The sequence below is a fragment of the Salminus brasiliensis genome, chromosome 3, assembly GCF_030463535.1.
Source record: "Salminus brasiliensis chromosome 3, fSalBra1.hap2, whole genome shotgun sequence".
NCBI lineage: Eukaryota > Metazoa > Chordata > Actinopteri > Characiformes > Bryconidae > Salminus > Salminus brasiliensis.
In genome coordinates, this window is record NC_132880.1 from 24,764,898 (window position 1) to 24,788,808 (window position 23,911).

The 23,911-nt window shown below is 44.2% G+C and overlaps 1 protein-coding gene across 2 annotated transcripts in view; it reads right to left on the reverse strand.

The window, feature by feature from the left end:
• The window catches only part of ldlrad4a (low density lipoprotein receptor class A domain containing 4a), a 79,813-nt gene that overhangs the window by 39,462 nt on the left and 16,440 nt on the right, over nucleotides 1-23,911 (reverse strand). For both annotated transcript variants that reach the window (XM_072675668.1, XM_072675669.1), the window contains exon 2: nucleotides 9,147-9,576. In XM_072675668.1, the coding sequence (XP_072531769.1) occupies nucleotides 9,147-9,186 (40 nt within the window). In that variant the 5' untranslated portion in view covers nucleotides 9,187-9,576. The remainder of the gene's footprint in view (nucleotides 1-9,146; nucleotides 9,577-23,911) is intronic.

A 23,911-nucleotide genomic window follows, 5' to 3' on the forward strand; every position in this document is an offset into this window, starting at 1 on the left:
ACATCGGCCCATAAAAGGGGACAGTTTTGCTATTTATATTCCTAAGCAAAATACGATGCCAGTCATGCTCGAATCTTTTTAATCTCCTTAAAAGACATGTTAAAAGCTTTCACTCTGAACACAGTCTAGACGTCCCATGTGCACCGTCATCAATCAGCCTTTCTGTAAACTCGGAGGTCCACCGAGGGTGGCCCTCATTATTAATGCAGCGGAGAGGTCATGCACAGAATGGAGAGTGAGATAAGCGAGAACAGATAAAACAGGAAAGAACATACACTACATGTCCAAATGTTTGTGGACACCCATACGTTCTAAGGAACGCAATGCACTAGCCCTGTAGAGAAGTTCTGCCAATAGAACAGGACTCTCTGCAGCAGATAAGCAGATAAGCATGAACCAACCTGTCGGCACCATGCTGCCTAAGGCCAGGCGTGGGCTAGAGAGCTCAAACATTGAGCTGCGGAGCGGTACGACTGTGTTCTGCGGGATGAAGGTTGGTGCTCCATCCTGCACTTGATGCGGATTAAGTGGGGTGGTGATCATCCGACATCCTGACCTCACTAATGCTCTTGTCGCTGAACGCAATCAAACCCAGTAGAGACAGTCAGTCCAGCAGAAGCAGGGTACACTCTTTTTTAATACCCTTGATTTTGGAAGAAACAGGACTTTGAGTCCTGTCCTCATACTTTTGTCCATATAATGTATAAAATCAGTGAGAAATCACAAATCAAATATCACAGTCAAATTAAACGAACAAATAAAATAGCATAAACAACAAAGTTAGGAACAACTACATAAAATAAATAAAATAATGACATAAGTAAATAAGTATAATAATAATAATAATAATAATAATATAAAATATAATATGCACTAACAGTAACGAAAATAACCGAAAACCAAAGTAAAAAACGCGACGGCATCCATTTTTTGTCACAAGCTCTCCTTTAAAGGAAAATGCAGAGTGTCTCGTGCTGAGGCTACATAACAGGGTTGTAAACAGGCTCGCAAAATCGCATCTGAGCAATTTCCTCGCCGACCACTTTAGTCAAGTACTTGCTATTTATGCAGCAAAGAACGACCCGGAATACTGGATCAATCCTCTTAAAAATCTTTGATCTTTTTTGAATATGAAGAGAAACATTGTCAGTGTGCCACACGATAACCATTCATTAAAACAAACAATCCATAAATAACACGACTAATATTTAATGAGGGCCTGCCCTGCTGAATGCGGTGCGGGTGGTTGCCCTGGCCTTCCGTAGCGCCTTGGGCGCAAAGCGCTGTGCCGATTACGCTGCGTAAATTCCGACGGAATGGAACCGGAGTGAATTGCGAGAGGCCTTTTGGTCGCTGGTGCTGCTGCAGGTGTTGTTAGGCGGTTAGCTGATGTCTCGCTGTGCAGAGGAAACGCATACCAGACGCATTGAATAACTGAGCAGAAACAGGTTGCTGCAATGCGTTGTGCAAAGTAACAATTACAAGTCTGCCCGAGGCCTCTCTTTCAACATAAACACATTCTTCTTCCAGAGGGCTGCGGCTCCTTGGCCTCCAAAGACACGGCCGTCTCGGTCCAGCCGGCGAAGAAGCTTCGCTGCACAAATGCGGTTGCTTGCGATAATTGGAGGGAGGTCATCTATTAGCACTGCCAGAGCCCTACAAAATGACCTTCAGCGGGCTACTAGTGTGCATATTACCAAACACACTGTCAAAAAGAGACTACATAAAGGCGGCATAAGGGCCCAAGGGACCCGAGCTCACAGCCCAGCACCGTGCAGCTCGACTGGCATTTACCAGAGAACACCAGACCTGTCCGAACTTCCCCTTTCTTTCCAGAGCGGAGAGATAGTTCCCACTGAGCAAAGAATCTGGAGACGGGATAGGCAACAGTACCCTGACCCTGAGCGGTTGTCAGACCTCCCGCTGGTACGGTAGGTCCCAGGGTTCCTTCTGGTGCAGGACAGTGCCCGGACTCACACGGCCTCAGATTGTGTAGGCAGCTCCTGAAAGTAGGCGGCATTGATTCCACTGACCAGCCCTCATGGGACGTTACGTATCAGTGCACGTAATGCTGCCAAGTAGCGCCACAGCCTGTCGAGGATCAGGTTCGCTGATGCCCTGATCCAGAACTGGGAGGAACCCCCCCTGCAGAACCTTGCCCAGATGGTTTTAACCCCTTAAGCAGCCTATGGCCTACTGACGGTCCCTGTAGCTACTAACACACCTTAGTGTGTAATAAGCCTGTCTGCGTTAAGAGGGTTCAAGCCAAAATTTATGCACGCCAGAAATGACCGTTCGGGACAAGACTAGGGAAAGAAGGAGCTTAGTAACCGCAAAGGTAGGACTGGTAGGCCAAGGAAGGCCTCCGCAGCTCATGACATAAGCATGCTCGCTAGAATCAGGAACAGAAGTACATGTCTGGCAGATGAAAGGCACTCCTCCGGAGACAGGTGTGGATTTGTCAGAGACTGCTGTCTGCAGATGACCTCATGAACAGAACCACAGAAGCTACACTGCAAGGCGCAAACCACCAGTCGGCCACAAAAGCAGGATGGCCAGGTTACGGTTTGCAGAAAGGGTACCCCCTGGTGTCTTGAGGACGTAGGAGGCCAATATTAACCTGGACCAGAGCAATGGCAAGAGCAAAAAGGAAACTGCTCTTGATCCCAACTGTACGGCCATATCTGTTAAACATGGTGGAGGGTGTGTCAGCGCTCCCACAAACATGAAGTAAACATGAAGAGGACAAAACTGCACAAACCCATTTCACAGAAAAAAAAATGTCCCTCAGAGACTTTAAATGAGAGATAGCACCAGCTCCAGTGTGTACAGGCTTGAGTGTGTGTGTGTGTGTTGATTTGTGGAGTCTCTGAGGGCTGTCTGAAAAATCATTTTTGTTCCTAATCTGATTTAGCCCTCCCACACTCTCTCTCTCTCTCTCTCTTGCTTGTTCTCCTCCTCTCAGTCTGCCTCTCTCTCTCATTCTGCCTCTCCTCTCTCTTTCAGTCTGCCTGTCTTTCTCACTCTCTCTTTCTCTTCCATAATAAGAGAGCCAAAACTGGAGGTGGCAACAGACAAAGACAGAGGGAGGGAGAGAGACAGAGAGAGAAAGAGAAAGAGAAAGAGAGAGAGAGAGAGAGAGAGAGAGAGAGAGAGAGAGAGAGAAAGGAAGTTTTTTGTATGTTTCCAGATTGCTGACCCCTGCAGGCTGATCCAGAATAATTCTCTATCTGTGAGTGTGTGTGTGTTTGTATGAGTGTGCATGAGACCACGCATTGTGCTGCCGCTTCATTAATATTTCAGGCTGAAAGTGAGTGTGAGGGAGGTGGGGTTGGGGTCAGGACGAGTTTACAGCAGAAAGCGTTTCCTCACAACTGGAAACACACACTTCACAAAAAAATGGGGAAATACACTTTGTTTGCTTTGATGTTAATAATGAATAATTCGTATGTATTCATTCTTGGTTACAGAAACCAGATGAGGCAAAAAAGCTAGGTAAGCTAGCCTATGCTAGCCTTGGTAAGCTAGCCTGAAATTAGATTATCCATTACACTTTTCTGATTTTACCAGATAGTCAGCAACTGTGAGATTACACCTTGATTTTAGTTGTTAACCTTTACTGTTAATAATAAATTTTATATTGTGCATATTTCATATTATCAATCAATTCCAATAAATTCCCATAAGTTCCCCAAATTGTCATGGAAAGTTTACATTTTGGAAAGGCCCTCATGTACCCCCAATCCTTAGTTACTAACTCTGTGTGGTACAAACATCGCATACACCTCCACCCCGTCTCCTCACTCCTGTCTTCCAGGGGCCCGTGGGCGGTGAGGGGTCTGGCCTCACCCTCAGACCACAGGAAAGATGACCTGGACTCCAAGCCAAAAATATAGATGTACAAAGATTTTTTTACATGTACTTTTATTTAGTTCACAGAACTTTGGTTTGATTTGTAAAAAACATAGTAGTCCCCCAAACCTAGTACCCTCTATCCCGAACTTAGTACTGTCCCAAATGTAGTACTCTCACTCCCAAACTTTGTACTGTCCTAAACGTAGTACTCTCACTCCCAAACTTTGTACTGTCCCAAATGTAGTACTCTCACTCCCAAACTTAGTCCTGTCCTAAACGTAGTACTCTCACTCCCAAACTTAGTACTGTCCCAAATGTAGTACTCTCACTCCCAAACTTTGTACTGTCCTAAACGTAGTACTCTTACTCCCAAACTTTGTACTGTCCCAAATGTAGTACTCTCACTCCCAAACTTAGTACTGTCCTAAACATAGTACTCTCACTCCCAAACTTAGTACTGTCCCAAATGTAGTACTCTCACTCCCAAACTTAGTACTGTCCCAAATGTAGTACTCTCACTCCCAAACTTAGTACTGTCCTAAACATAGTACTCTCACTCCCAAACTTAGTACTGTCCCAAATGTAGTACTCTCACTCCCAAACTTAGTACTGTCCTAAACGTAGTACTCTCACTCCCAAAATTAGTACTGTCCTAAACGTAGTACTCTCACTCCCAAACTTAGTACTGTCCCAAATGTAGTACTCTCACTCCCAAACTTAGTACTGTCCTAAACATAGTACTCTCACTCCCAAACTTAGTACTGTCCCAAATGTAGTACTCTCACTCCCAAACTTTGTACTGTCCTAAACGTAGTACTCTTACTCCCAAACTTTGTACTGTCCCAAATGTAGTACTCTCACTCCCAAACTTAGTACTGTCCTAAACATAGTACTCTCACTCCCAAACTTAGTACTGTCCCAAATGTAGTACTCTCACTCCCAAACTTAGTACTGTCCCAAATGTAGTACTCTCACTCCCAAACTTAGTACTGTCCTAAACATAGTACTCTCACTCCCAAACTTAGTACTGTCCCAAATGTAGTACTCTCACTCCCAAACTTAGTACTGTCCTAAACGTAGTACTCTCACTCCCAAACTTAGTACTGTCCTAAACGTAGTACTCTCACTCCCAAACTTAGTACTGTCCCAAATGTAGTACTCTCACTCCCAAACTTAGTACTGTCCTAAACATAGTACTCTCACTCCCAAACTTAGTACTGTCCCAAATGTAGTACTCTCACTCCCAAACTTAGTACTGTCCTAAACATAGTACTCTCACTCCCAAACTTAGTACTGTCCCAAATGTAGTACTCTCACTCCCAAACTTTGTACTGTCCTAAACGTAGTACTCTTACTCCCAAACTTTGTACTGTCCCAAATGTAGTACTCTCACTCCCAAACTTTGTACTGTCCCAAATGTAGTACTCTCACTCCCAAACTTAGTACTGTCCCAAATGTAGTACTCTCACTCCCAAAATTAGTACTGTCCCAAATGTAGTACTCTCACTTCCAAACTTAGTACTGTCCTAAACATAGTACTCTCACTCCCAAACTTAGTACTGTCCCAAATGTAGTACTCTCACTCCCAAACTTAGTACTGTCCTAAACATAGTACTCTCACTCCCAAACTTAGTACTGTCCCAAATGTAGTACTCTCACTCCCAAACGTAGTACTGTCCTAAACGTAGTACTCTCACTCCCAAAATTAGTACTGTCCTAAACGTAGTACTCTCACTCCCAAACTTAGTACTGTCCCAAATGTAGTACTCTCACTCCCAAACTTAGTACTGTCCTAAACGTAGTACTCTCACTCCCAAAATTAGTACTCTCCCAAACTGCGCTGCGCACTGTTAAACAGCATTAATTCTCTGTAATGAAACGTGCGGTTGGTCAGTGTTCTTTAAAGCACTGACGAAGTATAAGATATGCTCAAAAAAGCAACACAACTGACCATGTGACAATCAAATATTGTCATATTGCTCCACTCTAATAAACACTGTGTCTAAAATGTGCAGAGAAATGCATTAAGTTGGTTTCTTTTTTAAGTTGGATTTGTTCTCACTTATTTACACTTACACTTACACATACACGTATCAGCTTGAACTGGGGTGCACAAACCTTGCATTTCTTCTTTAGGTATACTTTAACTACACAACAGGGAGCTGCAGAGCGGGAGTGAAACGGTGTGCAAAGGAACGGAGATATAAACCATATCACCCTTCCGTCATCATGGAGAACCTGCGATTGCTTGCAAATAAAATCGATGAACCAGCTGCTTTAATATGAACATGGAAGAAACACAGGGAACACTGGGAAACTGTGCTGGACTCCAGCCAACGCCTGGTCTGGAGACTTTAATCATGCTTCTCTCTCATCGTGTCTGCTTACATTTAACCCAAAGTTCTTATAGGAAAGTCTTGGAAACACCCCCAGGCAGTTATTTCCTCTCATAACAACCAGGCTCCTATCTCTTTAAATGAGAAGAGACATTTAAACCCAAGACTAAAAACCACATTAACAAGTTTAACATTTGACACAATCAGCATAAATTTAGACTATAGATAGGTATGGGTGGGTATGAGTATGAATGAGTATTAATGAGAATGGGTGAGTGTGTATGGGTATGAAGGAGTAAAAGTGACTATATGTGGGTGTGAGTGTGTATGGGTATGGGTGGGTATGAGTGTGTATGGGTATAAAGGAGTATTAATGAGTATGGATGGGTATGGGTGGGTATGAGTGTTTATGGGTATAAAGGAGTATTAATGAGTGTGTATGGGTATGGGTGGGTATGAGTGTGTATGGGTATAAAGGAGTATTAATGAGTGTGTATGGCTATGGGTGAGTATACGTGTGTATGGGTGTGTATGAGTGTGTACGGGTATGGGTGGGTATAAGTGTGTATGGGTATGGAATGGGTATGAGTGTGTATGGGTATGGGTGGGTATGAGTGTGTATGGGTAAGGGTGGGTATAAGTGTGTATGGGTACGGGTCGGTATGAGTGTGTATGAGTGTGGATGGGTATAAGTGTGTATGGGTATGGGTGAGTATGAGTGTGTATGGGTATGGGTGGGTATGAGTGTGTATGGGTATGGGTGAGTAGATAGCCGGTTTATTGTACGCTGCTGATGCATTTTGTCTACACAACGAAATCCATATCACCCAGCTCTAGTATGAAGGAGTATTAATGAGTACGGATGGGAAAACTGCATGAATTGAATTTTCCGCTGAACTCTAGCTTTAACCCTGTTGTGCCTGGCGTGATTGACAGCTTTCTGGAGAGTCCATCACATGCTTGTGGAACAGAATGTTCTGGTACTTCGTTTCTCTGTGCGATTAATAAAATAGCTGAACACAGTGACCTCAAGGGCCAAGCAGTTGTTAAAACAATCTCCTGCACCTCCATCTCTCAGGGATTTTTTTGGACGCCTGGATCCACATGCCGCTCCAAGTTCAAATTCCACATCTGATATTAAAAAATTGAGCGCTGGCTGTTTTTCGGAGTCAGCATTTGGCCGGCCTCGGACAAGGACACGCGGCCCCAAATTCTGAAACCGTTTTTTTGACTTGCTTTCCAAAATGTAACTGAACTCCAGCGAGGCGGCAGGACACTTTTCCTTTTTCTCTTTTGAGAGCCGGAGATCACTGAAGTAAACTCGGACAATAATACCCCTCACACAGATCGCTGATGTTGTAATTCTGCCGTAATTAAAGGACTTGCTGAAGTTGACTTTTTTATGGCTGTTTGTTCCACATTTCAGCCCAGACCGCTTTCAGCATGAGGCACAATGCAGGGCGGTGACTCGTAATAGGGCTCACAGCTGTGTGCGAAAGTGTAGACACCCCTGTCCAATGATACGACCCTCGTCCCACCCTCCTGTTTTCCTTTTCGTTGAAGGTTAACAGTTTATTCATTGGCGTGTACATGTAAAAGTCTGTGTGTATGTATGTAGGCCTCACCACTGACTGTATGTGTGGCTATACGTTATATGGACCTAACTGTGTGTCTTCGGGCTGTCTTAGCTGCAAATGATTCTTGAAGGGTTGAGCGAGCCCACGCTGAGACTGCATGTTTCCTGCACACACATGGGGCCACATCGAGCGAGGAACACTGCATGTGCTCAGAGACAGGTGTCCCCTGGTGGTTCAGCTTTGGGTTCGATACCCGGGCTCGGCAAGCTGCCACTGTTGGGGACCCTTGAGCAAGGGCCCTTCACCCTCTCTGCTCCCCGGGCGCTGGAGTTGGTTGTGTGTGTGCTCCCTGCCCCTAGTTCATTACCTGGGTGGGTCAAATGGACAGGAGGCCACGTTTCGCTGCACACTGTCCAGTGACAGATACCTCATTTCAGCACCTTCTCTGCTAGTGCTTGTGATTTTAGGAAGACGATCTTAGGAAAATGACTTATTTTGCCCATATGAATCATTTCAAAACCTTTTCAAGATTTTTTTTTTTAGGATATCAGTAGTTCAGATACCAAATCAATGGTATGAATACTTTCAGACTGTAGGTCACATTGGAGGCCGGGGGAACACAAGCTAGAACGCTCGAATGGTGGCTGACTGAACTAGAAATGCTGAATAGAATACAGAGCTAAGCTACCAATTATCTCATGTGTCTAATACAATCAAATGTATTAGACTCACATTAACATTCAACAAACCCCAATGCCTTTGCGAAGCTGATGCAGATACAGAATGTAGTGCATTACTAAAGCTCAACGGTTGGATTCCTTTCAACGGTGAAGCATCTTTACAAAAAACAGTCAAATACGGCATCCCACAGGGTTCTGTTTTAGGACCTCTATAATTCACATTACATAAGCTCCCACTGGGTAACAGTGTTGTTCGCAAACACTGCGTCATGATCCACTGCTATACAGTGGTACGTATCGGCCAAACCCGACGATGCGCTTCAGCTCAGTGAGACTGAGCATTGTGTTCAGGACATTCAAGACCGGATGTCAAATAACTTCCTTCGGCTAAACATACAACTTTTACATAGCAGAGGGCCCTATGCTTGGGCCAAAAGCCTCTAGAAATGCTAAAAAGAGTTCAGTTCTGGGTTTGGCTCTGGATGCAATGGCTCTATATAGAACCAAGGGGGCCAGGCTTTTTTTGTACACACACTAAATGGTCCCTGGCTATGGGAAATTTCAAAACCTCCGCTTTAGAACCCGAAACTTAGAAAAATGGGTTCCTCTCTCCTCAGAGACCGAATAACCCCCAGAGTGTATGAATCCGCTCTGTTGTTTTGACGCGAAGGGCGTGATGACCAGCTGTGACATCTTACCTGTGAAAGTGTTTGTGGCTGGATAATCATCTGTCTGCATACTGCTGCTGCAGGAACACTTCCGCAAGGCAGCTTCAACCGGTCCAGCAGAGAGCGCTAGGGGTCAGAGAGCGCGGCCGGACGTCCTCCATTCCGGTTCCTCCGTTTTGAGAATCACGATTTTAAAGCTTCAGCTCGCCGCGATGAGGGGCTGCGCTGCGCTAGATTCTTTCAGCAGAGAAACAAACGTGCAGGGCTTTTCTAACCTCCAGCCATGGGTGATCTGCCATGGCCTACAGCAAGAGGGGTCGGCTGAGCTGTTGGAGACTGTTCCGTGAGCTGCTTTCAGGCCCTGTCCGGCTCCGAGGCCAAAGGAAATGGTCCTGATCGATCTGCCAGCGACACCATTCCTCTCCTCAGGAACACGTGAGGTTCGGTTCAGGCCGAATGACTGGAAAGAGAGACAGAAAGAGGGGGGGGGAAAGCACAGGAATGAGAGGGGGGAGGGGGCTAAAATATGAAAATATGAAAATATGACCACAGATTGAGAACACAATGAGATGTGCACGAAAGCTGACCCTTTTCCTTTGGCCCGGATTATTAGGGGGTGAGCAACGCAGGGTGGAATTCAGAGAGAGAGGGAGAGAAAGGAAGACCCCCCTCACCCCACCCCCTCAACCAAAAGAAACGTTTTATTTGTTCAGATGCAAACCCACGGCAGGAAGAGACTTTGAAGTCTAAAGATAAACACGACTGGAGGTGGCGTGTACCTCCTGAACACCAAACTATGAATCTCCACTTCAAACAGCGCACAGCCCACTGATGAGTCTGGAGGCAGGCACGCAACAGCGGGACCCAGCACAACACTCCAGCTTCATCACCACAGCAAAGAGCCTGGGTCTGCCCTAGCGAGGGCAGTGGTGTTTGAGGGGTGCCGAGGAGATAGACCCGCATTCTCCTCACCGGCTGAGACGCAACGTATGTGTGGCCAAAAGTATGTGGACGCCAAATAGCTGCCCGAGCAGGCACCACTGAAGGCGCGTATGTGTCTGTTTTGGCACTGTGGGCCAAAACCGTGGCCCAGCCAGCAGCTGCGTTTAATGCTTGACATGACATTTGAAATCTGGGCCATGTGCAGCCCACGAGTTTCCTGTATTCGTAAAAAAAAAAAAACATAATGGTGCTGCCCAAAACTGCACTCTGTACATGATTCGTGTAGCAAGTTTAATCCTAATCTTTTAGTGTTTGGACACTATTGGTAGTAAATGGCACAATCATGAGTGTGGGTCATTGTATAAGTATAACAAGTCTATTTAGGTACTGTTGCTGACCATATGTAGTAATTCATGGTCAGAATTTCCCACCTTCTAATAGCTACTTTCCAGTAGAACTTGGCGATATGAAAAAATCACGATATTTAAAGACATTTTTTTTACTGATTACACTCTTTGTAAGGAATTGAGCAAATTATCAGTGCTCTCTAAGCACTGATGATATCCAGGATACACTCATAAAAGCATACTGTGTATCACGACAACGATAAAATATTGTCATATTGCCCAGCTCTACTTTCCAGCATGATAATGTTACAGACTGGTTTCATAGACATGATGCCACACCTTTAGGATGTGGTAGAGCAGGAGGTTCGCTGCATGAAAGTGCTCCTCAAAATAGACCAGAATGCCGAAGGAAGATTACCAGCATCTCTTAGAACTCATGGCACAAACAATTAAGGTCATTTTGAGAGGAAGGATTTGGGAGGCCCTACCCAGTATTAGTGTAGTTTTCCTAATAGAGTTGTAATGGTACCTAAAATTACGGTTTGGTATAAATAAGTCACACACAAACAAACAAACAAACAAGACTACAGTTAACAAAGCAATACTCCATAGCACATGATGCGATTCCACATACCGCAGTGTGACCCTTGTACCGCGATGGTTTCGCTACAAATACACGTTCCTAATAAAGCGCATATGCAAGATTACGATTTCCTCAAGTGTGGGAATCTGGTCTCTGACTAAACTCTGAGCACTTGCAATTGACTCGTTGCAGGGCATACCTCTCTGCAGCAGTGCAGCTGGAGCACCATATTGAAGGGCAGTAGATGAGTGTGCTTTCAATACCGCAGTGACAGAAGGTGACAGGCAGCTTCTTGCTAAGGTCTCTTTTCCTCGAGGGATCCAGGAAAAGCAGTGCTGCTGCTGTGCTTTTTTTTTTTTATAAACCTGTGCTGGTTTGGTGTTAACAGCCCACAGTGGTTCCCAACCCTGGTCCTGGAGGCATATTTTAGTGTTTACCCTGCTCCCAACACACCTGATTACCAGGTAATCAGCTCATTAACAACCCACTAAAATACGTAAGACAGGGGGTCCTCCAGGGTCCTCCAGGACCAGGGTTTGGGAACCACTGCTCCACCATGAGGATGCAGGAACTTAGACCCTAAAATGTTCAGTAGCTGGGTCTCATGCAAGTTAGCTTTCTCTCACAGTAGTCAAGGCACCCCCTCTATGTATCCGCAGCAACCATTTCAGGTGGAGCAGAAAATGTGAGCGTCTTTAGAAGGAGCTTCAGCCTTGTGTCCAAAACTCCTACTAGAAAGGTGCAAGGACTCACATTGGTAAAGGCCATAAGAAAAGGCTAAATAAAAGAAGGACACTTAAAAGCGGATGCTTGTACTGCCAAAACTCCCAACGTTGCCATGGGAACAGGAGAACATGACCAAAAAGGAACCGGTTCTAAAGGAACCTGTTTAACTCCACAAAAAGTCCATGTTACACGTGTTGCGCTTCAGCCAACGTACGCCTGAGCCCCGCAGCTCGGATGTGGCGCACGTCGGCAGAACTGTGACGGGGTTTGTCCTGAGGACAGGCTTTGTTCACCGGCTGACTGACAGCTCTGATATGAGCCGCTACACACTCGTCTCGTCTCGCTCGTCTCCTCTCCTCTCGTCTCCCTCGTGCTGGGGACAGTTCCTCCTTGTGTCAGCATTCTCCCCTCCCGTATCTCTCTCTGGAGATCAGCCAGCACTTCGCCGCTCGCCCAGAGGAGCTGGAAATGGGAGATAGCGCCGGCTGAGCTGAGCCCAGCCCAGCCCAGCCCAGCCTGGGTGAGCAACTAACACAGCAGGATTGATCAGAGTCATCTGGACCATTACCAGCAGGGGAAACATCAGAGCTTCCTGAAAGCCCCTCCTGAGTCACCCACAGCGTTTACAGTGCGCCTCAAACCGCATACACGTCCACCAGAGTTTGAGGTCTTTCTCTTATCCTGATAAATTTTGTTACTGTGATTAACAATAGCCCTTTTGCGTACTGTGGACACTGCGACTGCATCCTTCATTACAGAGAGCGTCATTAGTCCTGTTTAGCTGGATGTAGTGCAGCAGATTATAAAGGAAAACTAGGGACGGCCCGATCTAGGCATATTTTAATGGATCGGGTATCGGCTATTTTAATCCCAATCCCAATCTACCTCTAATTGTAGTATCACCAAGGTGCCATTAACAGACATTACTGCTTAGCCGGCAGTTGTCAGAAGGTAAATGAAAGAGTTTAGAGTCTGCAGTGTGGGCCTATGTTACAGTGGAGCATGTTTTACCAGCGGGAGAACCGCACGCCTTTCTTTGCTTTTCAACCAGGACTAAAGAGCCCATGCAGAACACAGAGTACAGGCTAAGACAAATGCTAATACACACACACACACTATGTGAGGCTGATATTAGATATTATAATATATATAATATTATATTCCTAATGAAGACCGCTGTACAAAAAAACAATGCAGTTGCCGGACAATAGTAGTGCATTTTATCTAGGTGTTAAAGCAGCATTTTGCAAGAATTGGCATTTCTTGCTCGGGGGCTTCCCCTACAGTTGGGAAGTGTAATCAGCGCTTTGAGCCATCACTAAAGGGCACACTTTACACTGCCTTTGGTCAATTTGAAGCTGTTATTTTAAGGTAAAAAATGCTACACAGTGTTGCTTGACGATTTCAGGATATTTTGCGTATCCAGGAACTGTCTTTAAAACACCTTTAAAATCAACTTCAAAATCAACGAATCTGATGTACAATCCTGTAGAACTGCTCTACCACGTCAGTCTTCATGCTCTGTTCACTTCTCTATCCTTCAGCTTGTGAACAAATGCATGTGTAAAGCTGTCCAAGAGATGGCGCTCAAAGTATGATTTGTATTTACGGCAGTGGTGTAAAAGTGAATTGCGCTCAACAACTGTAGGGGGAGCCCACCTACATGCACACTATAAAAATCCAACACCACCCCATACAATCCTTACTTAGTCTCGGTCTCTGTTTAAGGCATTTAAAAGATTCCCACCCACTAGCTCAGATTCCCCCATCACATGATGCTACCAGTGCTTGGAGTGCGATTGCTAAAACATCCTTTCTCAATTCGCATGAAGCTGCACTGCGTCTTAACTCACACTAAAGCGACGCAGCTGCCGCTCAACGCTCTTGGAAGAGAGCGCTAACCGCTAATTCTGTTACCTCAGCTAACACACGCCTATCCTGACTAGCCCTGCACTGTGATGGGGGAGAGGGAGGACGATCCCATCCACCCAGAGAGAGGAAGACTAATTACGCTCTCTGGGACTCCCAGCCACGAGCGGTGGTGGTATCACTGGGGATCCAGCACACAATAGGGCCAAGCACTTAGACAGTTGTGCCACTCGGGAGCTCTAAAAGCTCTCAATAATTGGTTTAATTATGCCGTATTTGTGTGAGTGTGTAATTCATGCCTGTGGTAGGCCTGAATGGGACACAGAGCTTAAAGGCCTTCCAGAGTCTGTTTTTTTTGGCGTTTTTCAGTTCCACACTATTAGGAGAGATTTGAGGTACAATAAACACACAGGTCCAGCGCTCATGTCTTCAGGTGCCACAAAAACACTCCGCTCTCCCTGATGGCAGGAAAAAGCCGGAGGCCAGGTTGTACTGCTGACATTGATTAATGATATAGAAACTTCACACTAAAAGAGACGTTTTGCAGAGGGTGATGACACAAGCGCACACACACATGCAAACACACAGATGCCGGTACCACAGGGCAAGAACAGCATCTGCCATTCCACTTTCACACCAAAGGAGGCAAACTCATGACTTTGCCCCACATACACTATTAGGCGTGCATTCCTATAAACTATTTCATTTATAATAATAAAATCTTTGGCCTCTATAAAAAAGTCTTTTTTATATCCCCTCTGCCACATACAGTCTTTTGTCAGATTTTGTCAGATCTAGTCCCCACAAAGACATAAATACACAGTCTCTCATTAGGGTTAATATTAATAACACTGTAAATGTAGGTATTGTGATATACACTGAGGTGGAGCTACAGTCTCTCATTTGGGTTAATATTAATAACACTCTAAATGTAGGTATTGTGATATACACTGAGGTGGAGCTACAGTCTCTCATTAGGGTTAAATATTAATAACACTCTAAATGTAGGTATTGTGATATACACTGAGGTGGAGCTACAGTCTCTCATTAGGGTTGAATATTAATAACACTCTAAATGTAGGTATTGTGATATACACTGAAGTGGAGCTACAGTCTCTCATTAGGGTTGGATATTAATAACACTCTAAATGTAGGTATTGTGATATACACTGAGGTGGAGCTACAGTCTCTCATTAGGGTGAATATTAATAACACTCTAAATGTAGGTATTGTGATATACACTGAGGTGGAGCTACAGTCTCTCATTAGAGTGGAATATTAATAACACTCTAAATGTAGGTATTGTGATATACACTGAGGTGGAGCTACAGTCTCTCATTTGGGTTAATATTAATAACACTCTAAATGTAGGTATTGTGATATACACTGAGGTGGAGCTACAGTCTCTCATTAGAGTGGAATATTAATAACACTCTAAATGTAGGTATTGTGATATACACTGAGGTGGAGCTACAGTCTCTCATTAGGGTTAAATATTAATAACACTCTAAATGTAGGTATTGTGATATACACTGAGGTGGAGCTACAGTCTCTCATTAGAGTGGAATATTAATAACACTCTAAATGTAGGTATTGTGATATACACTGAGGTGGAGCTACAGTCTCTCATTAGGGTTGGATATTAATAACACTCTAAATGTAGGTATTGTGATATACACTGAGGTGGAGTTACAGTCTCTCATTAGAGTGAATATTAATAACACTCTAAATGTAGGTATTGTCATATACACTGAGGTGGAGCTACAGTCTCTCATTAGGGTTAAATATTAATAACACTCTAAATGTAGGTATTGTCATATACACTGAGGTGGAGCTACAGTCTCTCATTAGGGTTAAATATTAATAACACTCTAAATGCAGGTATTGTGGTATAAACTGAGGTGGAGTTACAGTCTCTCATTAGAGTTTTTACCAGCTATCTTTAAAGCTTGTCCAACCTCACAACAGAAGACATGAAAGAACACGTTGGTGGGCGGAGCCTGGAGAGGTTGGCTTGTTGATATTGGATTAACAATATCTTTTGAACACGCTGAAGCTCCCTGCCAGAGCGCAAAGACTCTTTCGGTTTCACTTTCTCGCACGGCGTGTCCTCAGAACAGAAGGCGATTGCGCTAACCCAAATCCCAACTCTAACCCTAATCCTTATCTCAAATCTGTCTCAGGCTACAATCATGACCTCCAGGCTTGCCGCACCAGGCCCAACAATTTATGTAATCGCCCGCGTTATGTAAGCAGGCATGCAGAAGCCAAAGCCACACAGCCGCGGTGCAGGCGGCCTATAGAAGTCAGTACAATTACTGTAGCGTAATTTATGGACTGGACGTGGGTGTCCAGCGGTGTTTGATCAGACTTCTGCATTTGTCTTATGTAAGGCTGTGCTCCTCTTATTTCGCCCATCTGTTGCTGTTCATCCTGCCCTTCAAAGCACTGAGAGTTAATAAGCCTCGCTTTAGACATATTTTTAGACCTAGACCAGCCTGACATTATTTACCTCTTATCCCAAATGTAGATGGCATCGCTAGTTTTTTCACTGGAGATTTGAGGCTTATGGAGGCTTATTCAGCTCTCCTCCATACTTTAGTCCATGTTTATAGACAACCATCAAGTCATGCAGTGTCAAAAACCAAGTCAACAAGTCTGTTACTGAGCAACTCCACACAGTTTGAGGAGAGTGCTGATGCTAATTGGTGTCCATAGGCTTCCATTACTTGTTAGTAGGGCTGGGCGATATGGTAAAAATACTATATCACGATATTTAAAGACTTTTTTCACAATATTTATCATGATACATGTATAAATACATCAAATTAGACCAGTCTTCATCTAATTAAACCAGTCTAATCACACTGTGTCTAATGAAACCTGCAGCTTGATACACTTAGAAAAGGATATTGTCTATCATAACAACAAAATTCATCACGATACGATAAAAACCATCATTAGCATATTGCCCAGCCCTACTTATTAGCTACATTAGACCCATTAGATCCAAAGATATGAACTAAAGACCCAAACTTCAGACATCAAACGATGACCTGCCCGATTGCATATATCTGGGGTAGGAGGGGGAACTGGACGAGTTTAATTCTTATTTAAATTCGTAAAACTATTCCTCTATAATCTCTCAATGAACGGACACAGACCACCTGCTTCCTCAGCCACATCTGACTCATTCTGGACCTGCCATGCTCCCACTGTGACAGCATTCTTCTCCTTTCATCATTAGATGAGTCACAGCAGCTCAATTAAACCTCCCCAACACATACACACACACACAGGGGAGGGGAGCAGCGGCTGGCAGTGGCTGGGTTTGCGAGTGGGACTGTAAGTCCATTAATCGCCACCTGCCAATACACACATACACACAAGGTTTGTTTGTATATAACATGTGGTCAGCTGCTGGAAAAGGGCCCTGAACAACACTGAACTGACCGTTATGCTCCTGAAACCAGGATCCCCCCCCCACACCATTACACCACCTCCACCAGCCTGGATTGTTGACACAAGGCAGGTTGGGTCCATAGATTCACGCTGTCTGCAAGTTCTGACCTGATCAATCTAAAACAGAACCCGGCCTGGTCTTCAGCTGTTGTAGCCCTTCCGCCTCAAGGCTGGACGTCGTGCCACTGTTGTACAGAGTGGTCACCTGAGTCAGACGTCATTATGTAGTCTGCTGAGATGAAACCCCCCGGAGAACAGCCTTAGCCTTAGCCTTAGAAATACTCCAACCAGCCCAATCATGCCAGGCTCAAAATCGCATGTTGGTGACCATTACCTGAAGCCGCTGACCCGTATCTGCATGATTTCACGCATATCACAAATGAGCAGATGTACAGGTGTTCCTAATAAAGTGCTCTGTGAGTGTATACGTCTGTCAGCGATTAGACGTAATGATGTTATGTCTCATATCTCCCCAAAAGCCCACCGCAGGCTTTATCATGTTTCATCTCAGACATCACAGAGTGTGTTCGAGCCGCGGCTAGACGTACGCGCACAAACCCGCACAGACACACAGGGGGATTTATGGCTGGATCATTAGAGCTGAAGGAGCAGCGGGGACAGGTCGCTGGAGCTCAGCGTCATTTTCTCTTTAATTTCATTTACAGCTCGATAAAGGTATGGAAATAAAAAGCCTGGGAAGACATCTTTTCTCCTCTCTGCTCCGAGACTCACGCCTCTCCCGTCATTTATCTGTCTGCCGCCGAGAACGAGACAGAGCGGACACAAAACAACAACAACAACAAAAAAGACTGGAACCTCACCAAAAACAAGGATAGAGAGAAACAGAGAGAAAGAGTGAGAAGAGATGAGAAGAGAAGAAAATATGAACACAAGAAAGAGAAAAGAAAGAGAGACATAGGGTAACAGCCATGCAGAGAGAGAGAGACAGAGGAGGAAGGGATGGATAGTGAGGGACAAAGAAAAGAGTGAGAGAAGGAGAAAAACAAAAGAGACAGGAGTGAGCTAAGTGAGTAAAGAAGGGAGAAATACAGCGAGAGAAAAAGAATAAGAGAAGGAAGAGTACGAGCGAGAGATGGAAAGTAGGGCTGCGCGATATTGGAAAAAGCTGCCGTTGCGATATTTTTAACAGATGCTCCAGCAGTCAGTGATTCAACGTAGCATGATATTAATAAATCATTCTGTGTATCTATAAACTGTAATCAAGAGTGTATAACCTGTAGGGGTTGTGATGAAGAGTGTATAAACTGTAGCCGTTGTGATGAAAAGTTCATAAACTGCAGGGCTGTGATAAAGAGTGTAAAAACTGTTGCAGTTATGATGATGAGTATATAAACTGTTTGATGTGATGAGTTTATGAACAGTAAAGGTTGTGATGAAGAGTTAATAAACTGTGAGGGTTGTGATGAAGAGTGTATAAACAGCTGCAGTTATGTTAAAGAGTTCATAACCTGTAGGGGTTGTGATGAAGAGTTCTTAAACTGCAGGGCTGTAATGAAGAGTGTATAAACTGTTGCTGTTATGATGATGAGTATATAAACTGTTGGATGTGATGAGGTTATGAACAGTAAAGGTAGTGAGGAAGAGTTTATCAACTGTGAGGGTTGTGATGAAGAGTGTATAAACAGCTGCGGTTATGATAAAGAGTTCATAAACTGCAGGGTTGTGATGAAGAGTGTAGAAACTGTTGCGGTTATGATGGTGAGTATATTACCTGTGGGGTGTGATGAGTTTATGAACAGTAAAGGTTGTGATGAAGAGTTTGTAAAATATATGGGTTGTGATTAAAAGTGTATAAACTATAGGGGTGTAATGAAGAGTTCATAAACTGTATGGGTTGTGATTACAAGTGTAAAAACTGTATGGGTTGTGATGAAAAGTGTATAAACAGTAAAGGTTGTGATGATGAGTTTATAAACTGTAGGAGTTGTGATGACTAGTTTATGAACAGTAAAGGTTTTGACGAGTTTATGAACAGTAAAGGTTTTGACGAGTTTATGAACAGTAAAGGTTGTGATGACGAGTTTATGAACAGTAAAGGTTTTGACGAGTTTATGAACAGTAAAGGTTGTGACGACGAGTTTATGAACAGTAAAGGTTTTGACGAGTTTATGAACAGTAAAGGTTGTGACGACGAGTTTATGAACAGTAAAGGTTGTGACGAAGAGTTTATGAACAGCAATGGTTGTGACGACGAGTTTATGAACAGTAAAGGTTGTGACGAAGAGTTTATGAACAGCAAAAATGATGAAGAGTTTATGAACAGTAAAGGTTGTGACGAAGAGTTTATGAACAGCAAAAATGATGAAGAGTTTATGAACAGTACAGGTTTTGACGAGTTTATGAACAGTAAAGGTTGTGACGACGAGTTTATGAACAGTAAAGGTTTTGACGAGTTTATGAACAGTAAAGGTTGTGACGACGAGTTTATGAACAGTAAAGGTTGTGACGAGTTTATGAACAGTAAAGGCTGTGATGACGAGTTTATGAACAGTAAAGGTTTTGACGAGTTTATGAACAGTAAAGGCTGTGACGACGAGTTTATGAACAGTAAAGGTTTTGACGAGTTTATGAACAGTAAAGGTTGTGACGACGAGTTTATGAACAGTAAAGGTTGTGACGAAGAGTTTATGAACAGCAATGGTTGTGACGACGAGTTTATGAACAGTAAAGGTTGTGACGAAGAGTTTATGAACAGCAAAAATGATGAAGAGTTTATGAACAGTAAAGGTTGTGATGAAGAGTTTATAAACTATAGGGGTTGTGATGAAGAGCTTATGAACTGTACTAGCGCTGGACGAGTGAAGGCTAGGACATGCTTTCTCTGAATCGAGCGAAGGTTACCGCTTGTTTTTAAACTGCCGCTAACGCAACACCGCTGGAGCTGCTGCTACTGTTCTTAGCTCTGCTTTGGATGTTACTCCATGTTTATAGATAACAGTGAGTCATCCTCCATTAGGGATTACTGAACAACTCCATACACTTTCAGGGCGGCCCCATGCTAACTGGCGGCGTTTACGTTTCCAGTACTTGTTAGCTACATTAGCCTCATAGCTTCAGTGGGAAACAACAGAAGCAAACATCCTGCCTCTTTCATTGTATGTGTGTGTGTGTGTGTGTACTTGTAGTAATCTCTGTGAGGACCAAATGTTCTCAAAATGACACGACGACATGAGTACCCTGCTCCTGTTTTTAGCACAAACCAAGGTTAAGCTGAAAGTTAGGTTATGGTGTAAGTGTATAAGTCTCACTAATATAGTAAAGCAAGTGTGTGTGTGTGTGTGTGTGGGGGTGGGGGGGGTTGTGTGTGGTTGAGGTGCTGAGAAATAGCCTGTGACATTAACGCCTGAGGTGAGATTCAGTACTCCTCCACTCGCTCTCTCTCTCTCGCTCTCTCTCTCTTTCTTCTCTATCCTCTTGCTTCTTCTCTCTCTCTCTCATTTTTCTCTCTCACGCTTTTTATTTCTCTACGTTTTATTATTTCAATTCTGTCTCTATTATTCTCTCTCTCTCTCTCTCTCTCTCGCTCTCTCTCTCTCTCGTTTGCTCGCTCACTCGCTCTCTCTCTCTCTCTCTCTCTGGAAGTGTCATCTTCCACCCAATCAATGTCTCTCACAGTAGCACTTAGGGGGTCTAGACGGCAGGGTCATTAACTGCTCTTCAGCGGTGCGTGCAAGAGTGTGTGTGTGTGTGCAGAGGTCAAACACAGGGCATACATTCTCTGCCGGAAAAGACAGAGCCATAACACTGACCTGGTTGTTGTGTGTGTGTGTGTGTGTGTGTGTGTGTGTGTGTGTTTCTGCCTCACATTCCTCCACACACACACACACATAGTCCATGAGAAGACTAAACATTTCACTTCAAAGGCCGTGCTGAGGTAAACCATGCCCCAGCCTAACGCTGACCTGACATTCGGACACACTGCAAGATGAAAGCTAATGTAAACGTGGCGCACACTAAAAGCTACGAGTTTAGGTGAAGAAGCGGGTGGGCTCTGCCAGACCCCACCATTACAAACTCAAATTTACACAAGCCAATCCCTCCATAACCCCCACCCCCCCTTCACCCACCTACCCACCCCACACCACACACACACAGATAGCCAAGATAGTAAGAGTATGCAATGTAGCTAACAAGTTAGCATGTTAGCTAATGCAGTAATCTAGCATTTACTGCCTTTGCGTCCCTCATAAAAAAATGGAACATTAATTAAAATGTATATTAATTCAACCCTAATTTTCATAGGTTACTACACCCTCATCTGTAGAGATCTCCCTCGGCCGACAGTTCCCATTTCAGAGCCGTGCTAATGTAGCTACTTGTTAGCTCCGTTAGCCTCGTAGCTCCAGTGTGAAAACTAATGGAGCAAATGTCCGTCCATGTCTTGGTTTAGGGGAGGGGGTTGAGCTTGTAAATTTGATTTTTTTTTTGCCTGAATTATCATTAATAAATAAAATTGAAGCCTGGGACAGGCAGGAAAATGCCATGTTTATGCTCGCTTCTCGTAAAGGACTTGTTCGCCTGATGAACAACACATGTCATTTTGAACAGGCAGCCACAACATGGCAGAAAACATGGTGTGTGCGTGTGTGTGTTTTAAGCCAAACACACAAACTAGGTATGCAATTTCGATCCAATCCAGATTTCGAAGAGTTAGCCTGGTTAGTCTGATCTGGGAGGGGTTGCTGAGATTGCCACAGCCTGGACGGACTTTCCTGTAAGGACTTTGGGCCTCTCTACGCATCCTCTTAGCCAAGAATGTAACCCAAACAGACATGTCTTCACCAGGGCCAATGTATATAATTCCTCAGCAAGTGACGGAAAAGAAAATGGGTATCGGTCTTCTTCATGGGCAGACGCAAGCACTTACAGCCAGCGAGCGTTGACATTTCCTGTCGTGCCCGTCTCACTCACTTCGTCCATAAGGACTTCACTGCATGTGCAGACGTAGGGACACAAGGGCACAAATGCATTTCGACTTTAAGATAACATCCGTTGACCAAAATGACCCAAAAAATACAGAAAAGGAAGTCACATAAAACCTCGATGAACATCTACAGAACTGGCCTTGCCCCCCCTCAGATAAGGTCAGGCTCAGGTATGCTAGTGGGACTGGGCTCCATGGACGCTAATGCTAAGTAAAGCTAAAGCATGAACATGCACCTCAGGTGATCCGATCACGGATGACTGCCAAAATGCATAGCCGTTCACACGCGGCACGGACGTGAGGGTAGGTGTTGCCTGGATATAAAAGTGTCCATCGTGCTGACGGTGGATTTCGCGAACCATTCACTGGACAGCTAGCTAGTTTTAGCCAATTATACGTGTGGCATGTCTCACTGGTTGCTTAGGACGAGTGGTTGAGTGGTCATGTGCGTTCGGCAGACTTCTCGAACATGATGCGATGCCAACGGGCCGATCTGACCTTATTACATCATGCTAGCCTTAACTCTGGTGAACTACATTTCCCATAATGCCACGACGCCATATATGGCTATGCAATGTTGCATTTACTGCCTTTGTATCCTTTCATAAAAAAATAAATGTTACATTAATTATAATGTAAAAACGTAAGGAGCAAATTTCAGCCAGGTCTTGGTTTATCGAATATAAAAAGGATATGACAGTGTCCATCGTGCTGACGGTGGATTTCTTAAACCATTCATTGGACAGCTAGCTAGCTTTAGCCATGTAAGTTGCATGGTACATCTCACTAGTTGCTTACGATGAGTGGTCGGGTGGTCATGTGTGTTCGCCAGACTTCTCAAACGTGATTCGATACATGCTAGCGTTAACTCTGGTAACTGTAGCTGGTGAACTACATTTCCCATAATGCCACGGCGCCAATTGCAAAGTTATTTCATAATTTGTTTAAATATATGAAATCATTAAGTGACAAATCCACAAAAAAATAACTGGAAGCCCAGCTCTGACAGTCATGGTTAGCTCTGATTTTGACTGACATGATGAGGCTGTTTTTAACCCCTCGCGTTTAGGCCGCATGGGTGCAGCTGTATGCTCCTTACAATACAAGGAACAAGGGGGTGTAGGGAATTGTTCTGCTCTGCTCACACACACACACACACTCGCACACACAAATGCCAACAAAGAAAGTTAGATTGAAACCATGCCAACCACAGGGAGAGATTGTCACTGTGCCAGCACACATTTATAGCACCGCACTCTCAATTTTCACACAGGAGAGGTGGCCGGTGTGTGTGCGTGTGTGTGTGTGTGTGTGCGTTTAAATGCAAGCAGGCGCATTACTATATAAAGCTTTTGTGACAGTTTTCACACAGATGCCGCTCTGTATGAAGTTGTCTGGCACCACGCTCACGAGGTCACTTTGTGCGGGCCTGGAGTTTCGGAAAAAAGGAGAGCACTCAGCTGACCTTGGAAACTTTGGCACACACTCATTTCTATGGATATCCCTGTGTATCGTCACTGCCACAAAAAAAAAACTTGAATCTTTTCATTCTTGCCGTTTTTGACTTTTTGACATAATTCATATAATGAATGGATTGATAGAAATACTCATGAATGGCTCAGAATAAACTCTTTTTACACTGACTTCAATTGAAAGGGGTTTTTTTGTCCTTCTCGTGTGAAAATGCTATTTTGGAGATACAAGGTTTTTTGGGGTGATAGGAGACTGACCTGGACGAACCAAGCTTTGTTCTTTGAAACCAGTTGCCAAGATATTTCCTTCCAATTAAAATTCTTATCGCAGTTGTATTAAATAATATGCTTAAGTGCTTAAGAACCTCGTCGCCAGTGAGGCATTCAACCCCAAGAACACTGTACCAGCTGTTAAGCATGGTGGTGGCAGCATCGTGCTCTGGGGATGC